Source organism: Bufo bufo, chromosome 6 (assembly GCF_905171765.1).
Source record: "Bufo bufo chromosome 6, aBufBuf1.1, whole genome shotgun sequence".
Classification (NCBI taxonomy): Eukaryota; Metazoa; Chordata; class Amphibia; order Anura; family Bufonidae; genus Bufo; species Bufo bufo.
In genome coordinates this window covers 23,951,736-23,957,735 of record NC_053394.1, presented here as the reverse complement: position 1 = coordinate 23,957,735, position 6,000 = coordinate 23,951,736, and the positions used below count along the sequence as shown (strand labels likewise).

The 6,000-nt window shown below is 47.5% G+C and overlaps 1 protein-coding gene across 1 annotated transcript; it reads left to right on the top strand.

The window, feature by feature from the left end:
• Window positions 1–218: 218 nt before the first annotated feature.
• LOC121005468 (CD209 antigen-like protein E) lies at window positions 219–1,555 on the top strand. Its single transcript, XM_040438236.1, has 4 exons — window positions 219–489; window positions 668–819; window positions 1,189–1,298; window positions 1,393–1,555. The coding sequence occupies exons 1-4, from the start codon at window positions 219–221 to the stop codon at window positions 1,553–1,555; spliced, it is 696 nt and encodes a 231-aa protein (XP_040294170.1).
• Window positions 1,556–6,000: the final 4,445 nt, after the last annotated feature.

The window sequence follows — 6,000 nt, the reverse complement described above, 5'->3', positions numbered from 1 at the left end:
ACAGCAACTAAACTGCTTGCTGATGGTTTCCAGGGAGTAATACAGCAATAATTAACCAAAATAGAAGTGGCAATATATTGCAGCTGCGTTCAGTTTAAATGAACCTTCTTTCCCTGCACATATAATCAGATTTACAGGTGAGTTCACTTCTGCGCAGCGCTGAGGAGGAAGCGGAGACTCTGCGCACAAACAGCAGCCACTGGCTGGAGGAGTTGGAAATGGCGCAGGAATATGGATCTTGGTTGAGAAGGAATCTGTCCTCCCTGCAGCGAGAATACGGCTCATTGCATGAAATCCTATTACCCCGACTGGTGTATAACCGGACCCAGCGGCAGGAGGAGCTGCAGGTTATAGCGCAGCAGCGCCAAGACCTACGCAGCAACCTGAGAAACGTTCAAGAACAGTACGACTCCATGAGGAAGATGAACATTCTCATCCCCCGGAGCAGTCACCTGCTGATGGGCTGTGCCACTCATTTAGAAGATTCAGGTATTACTGCATGCAGTTATCAATGTGACCACCAGGTGTCACCAGTTCCCATAGAGAGTAGTCACCCATAGATATGGGTTTTCCATATGAACCCTATGACTTAATACATAGGGCAGAGCTGCTCTGCTTTAGTCCCTCATACAGATCTTGGATTTTCACTAATTTTCTTTATTTGCAGCCATGTTGTGTCCCTTTTGCCCCACGGGGTGGCGGCTCTTTGGGCTGTCCTGCTACTTGCGGTCAGAAGACGCTCAAACTTGGGAGGAGGGTCTGTCCTGGTGCAGGATGAAGGGCGGCTTCCTGGCTGTGATTAATAATGAGGAGGAGGAGGTAATATATGCAAAGCAAACCAGCCACAGGGCCCCTATACATTCAGTCAGGTGACCCCATAACAGTGGAGGACACTATGCTCCTATAAAAGTACAAAAGACTGTGCTCCCAAAACTGTGGCAGGTATAGTTCCCCCATTACAGTGCCCCATGACTGTCAGGGGCTACACAGATATCATCAGAAATCTCCCCCTTACAGCTGTAAATCTCCTGCTTCCCTTCACACAATATATTATAAATCTGGCTGCCAGCAGCCACCACTAGGTGGAGCTCAAGGCATAGGAATTTATACAGTTACCATTAAGCTCAGTGGTAGCTGTAGGAATATCTTTGCACCTCATTTACAGTATGTCCTGCATCTCTTGCCCAGAATTTCCTGGAGAATTTAGTGAGCGACACCACCTGGATTGGCCTCTCGGACCATCACAGAGAAGGGAACTGGCGCTGGGTGGATGGGACGCCATACGATTCTACAACCTGGTGAGGTGGCCGCCTTATAACGCCATAGGCTTTACCGGAGGTTTAGGCCTCGTAATTCCCAGCGTCTCACCCGTGACCCCTTCCTCCTCCGCAGGTTCTGGAAGACCGATCAGTCGGACAATGATGGCGAAGAGGATTGTGTTACTCTGTCTCCTGTATCTAAATGGAATGATGACAAGTGCAGCGAGAAATACAAAAGTGTTTGTGAGCGCCGCGCAGATCGGCTTATACTGAAGGGGGGCACTCTCAGTAACTAACCCCCCCCCCACCCAATACTGGAATGCGGCATGGAAGAAGGTGCTGACCCATAAGAACCAGAACCACCTCCAGCTACAGGAAATGTTTGGTTAGAAGTAGATTCATGAATATCAAAATATGTAAAAGCAGAATAAAGTGTTTGTGCTATGGTTGATGTTGAGGAAACCATCAGTATGGGAGATTCAGAGAATGAATGTATTAATCAGCGCACAAAGCATGTAGCACTCAGTTTTCTAATATATGACCCTTCCATTTATATAGGGCACCTCCCTAATCTAAAGCATTTGAATCACAAGTAGGGCATGACCCTCTTCATCACACCCAAAAAATAATACAGAGACATCAAACCAGACTTTCTATACTAATACAGACCCCAGACCAGCTCCTCTAAACTAATACAGACCCCAGACCAGCTCCTCTAAACTAATACAGACCCCAGACCAGCTCCTCTAAACTAATACAGACCCCAGACCAGCTCCTCTAAACTAATACAGACCCCAGACCAGACTTTCTATTCTAATACATACTCCAGACCAGCTCCTCTAAACTAATACAGACCCCAGACCAGCTCCTCTAAACTAATACATACTCCAGACCAGCTCCTCTAAACTAATACATACTCCAGACCAGCTCCTCTAAACTAATACATACTCCAGACCAGCTCCTCTAAACTAATACATACTCCAGACCAGACCTTCTAAACTAATACAGACCCCAGACCAGACCTTCTAAACTAATACAGACCCCAGACCAGACTTTCTAAACTAATACAGACCCCAGACCAGACCTTCTAAACTAATACAGACCCCAGACCAGACCCTCTAAACTAATACAGACCCCAGACCAGACCCTCTAAACTAATACAGACCCCAGACCAGACCCTCTAAACTAATACAGACCCCAGACCAGACCCGCTAAATTAATAGATTCCCAGACCAGACCTTGTAAATTAATACTGACCCCAAACCAGACCCGCTAAACTAATACAGACCCAAGACCCACTAAACTAATTACAGACCCCAGACCAGACCCTCTAAACTAATGCAGACCCCAGACCAGCTCCTCTAAACTAATACAGACCCCAGAACAGACCCCCTAGACTAATACAGACCCCAGACCAGACCCGCTAAATTAATACAGACCCCAGACCCTCTAAACTAATACAGAGCCCAAACCAGACCCGCTGAACTAATACAGACCCAAGACCCACTAAACTAATTACAGACACCAGACCAGACCCTCTAGACTAATGCAGACCCCAGACCAGCTCCTCTAAACTAATACAGACCCCAGACCTTCTAAACTAATACAGACACCAGACCTCTTAAACTAATACAGACCCCAGAACAGACCCGTTAATCTAATACAGACACCAGACCCCCTAAACTAATACAGACCGCAGACCACACTTTCTAAACTAATACAGACACCAGACCAGACCCCTAAACTAATACAGACCCCCGACCAAACCCGCTAAACTAATACAGACCCCAGACCTTCTAAACTAATAGACACCAGACCCTCTAAACTAATACAGACCCCAGAACAGACCCCCTAGACCAGTGGTTCTCAACCTTTCTAAAGCCGTGACCCCTTAATACAGTTCCTCATGTTGTGGTGACCCCCAACCATTACATTTTTTATCTTGCTACGTCATAACAAATTTTGCTACTGTTATGAATTGTAATGTAAATATCTGATATGCAGGATGTATTTTTATTGCTACAAATTGAACATAATTAAAGCAGAGTAATTAATCACAGACATCCACAGATCCCCCTAAACAGTGCCATCCACAGAGATCCCCCTCCCCTAAACAGTGCAATCCACAGATCTCCCCCCTAAACAGTGCCATCCACAGATCCCCCCCTAAACAGTGCCATCCACAGATCCCCCCCCTAAACAGTGCCATCCACAGATCCCCCCTATACAGTGCCATCCACAGATCCCCCCCTAAACAGTGCCATCCACAGATCCCCCCTATACAGTGCCATCCACAGATCCCCCCTAAACAGTGCCATCCACAGATCCCCCCCCTAAACAGTGCCATCCACAGATCCCCCCTATACAGTGCCATCCACAGATCCCCCCTAAACAGTGCCATCCACAGATCCCCCCCCTAAACAGTGCCATCCACAGATCCCCCCTATACAGTGCCATCCACAGATCCCCCCCTAAACAGTGCCATCCACAGATCCCCCCTATACAGTGCCATCCACAGATCCCCCCTAAACAGTGCCATCCACAGATCCCCCCTCCCCTAAACAGTGCCATGATGGCACTGTTTAGGGGAGGGGGGATCTGTGGATGGCACTGTTTAGGGGGGATCTGTGGATGGCACTGTTTAGGGGGGGGATCTGTGGATGGCACTGTAGGGGGATCTGTGGATGGCACTGCCATCCACAGATCCCCCTACAGTGCCATCCACAGATCTCCTTCCCCGACGCTCACAGCAGTATATTTATAAACTAATCAGTAACTACTTTAACTTTAATCATTGCTCATTGCTGAGCTCTTTACTTGGATTATAATTTATTTGGATATGGGATATCTTACCTTGTCTTAGCTCCGGTAATAGCAGGCAGTGCGGGGGGCGGCGCTCTCTCACTGACGTCACGCGCCTGCACCGCCTAGTGGGAGGAGCAGGCGCGTGACATCAGTGAGTGAGCGCCGCCCCCCGCACTGCCTGCTATTACCGGAGCTAAGACAGAGTAAGATATCCAAATAATCCAAGTAAAGAGCTCAGCAATGAGCAATGATTAAAGTTAAAGTAGTTACTGATTAGTTTATAAATATACTGCTGTGAGCGGCGTGGCCCTGTATATTCTAACCCCCAGGCAAGCGTCCCTGTCACCATGGGAACGCCTGGGGGTTAGAATATACCATCGGATTTGAGTTTTTACGATCTCACTGAGCTCGTAAAACTCAGATCCGATGGTATATTCTAACCCCCAGACAAGCGTCCCAGTCACCATGGGAACGTCTGGGGGTTAGAATATACCATCGGATCTTCTGAGTTACTCAGCCGCAAAACAAGCACCGGCTCTGCTTGGCCCCGGGCCAGCTCGGGGCCCCAAGCAATTGCTTGTCTTACCTGTCTGTTAGCGACGGGCCTGGACCCACAATAGGAAGCCCCAGGCGACCCCCCGGAAAGGGCCGATCGACCCCCAAAGGGGTCGCGACCCCTAGGTTGAGAACCGCTGCCCTAGACTAATACAGACCCCAGACCAGACCCGCTAAATTAATACAGACCCCCGACCAGACCTTTTAAACTAATGAAGACCACAAACCAGACCCGTTAAACTAATACTGACACCAGACCCCCTAAACTAATACAGACCGCATACCACACTTTCTAAACTAATACAGACACCAGACCAGACCCTCTAAACTAATACAGATACCAGACCCCTAAACTAATACAGACCCCAGACCAGCTCCTCTAAACTAATACAGATACCAGACCCCTAAACTAATACAGACCCCAGACCAGCTCCTCTAAACTAATACAGATACCAGACCCCTAAACTAATACAGACCCCAGACCAGCTCCTCTAAACTAATACAGATACCAGACCCCTAAACTAATACAGACCCCAGACCAGCTCCTCTAAACTAATACAGATACCAGACCCCTAAACTAATACAGACCCCAGACCAGCTCCTCTAAACTAATAAACCCCAGAACAGACCCCCTAGACTAATACAGACCCCAGACCAGACCCGCTAAATTAATACAGACCCCAGACCAGACTTTCTAAACTAATACAGACCCCAAACCAGACCCGCTAAACTAATACAGACACCAGACCCTCTAAACTAATACAGACCTCAGACCTTCTAAAATCATACAGACCCCAGACCAGACCCTCTAAACTAATACAGATCCCAGACCAGACCCGCTAAATTAATACAGACCCCAGACCAGTCCTTATAAACTAATACAGACCACAGAAAAGACCCTCTAAACTAATACAGACCCTCTAAAATAATACAGACACCAGACCCGCTAAACTAATACAGACCGCAGACCAGTCCTTCTAAACTAATACAGACACCAGACCTCATAAACTAATACAGACCCAAGACCCACTAAATTAATTACAGACCCCAGACCAGACCCTCTAAACTAATACAGACACCAGACCAGCTCCTCTAAACGAATAGACCCCAGAACAGACCCCCTAGACTAATACAGACCCCAGACCAGACCCGCTAAATTAATACAGACCCCAGACCATACCTTTTAAACTAATACAGACACCAGACCAGACCCTCTAAACTAATACAGGCACCAGATCCCTAAACTAATACAGAACAGACGAGCTAAACTAATACAGACCCCAGACCTTCTAAACTAATACAGACCCCAGACCTTCTAAACTAATACAGACCGCAGACCTTCTAAACTAATACAGACCGCAGACCAGACCCTCTAAACTAA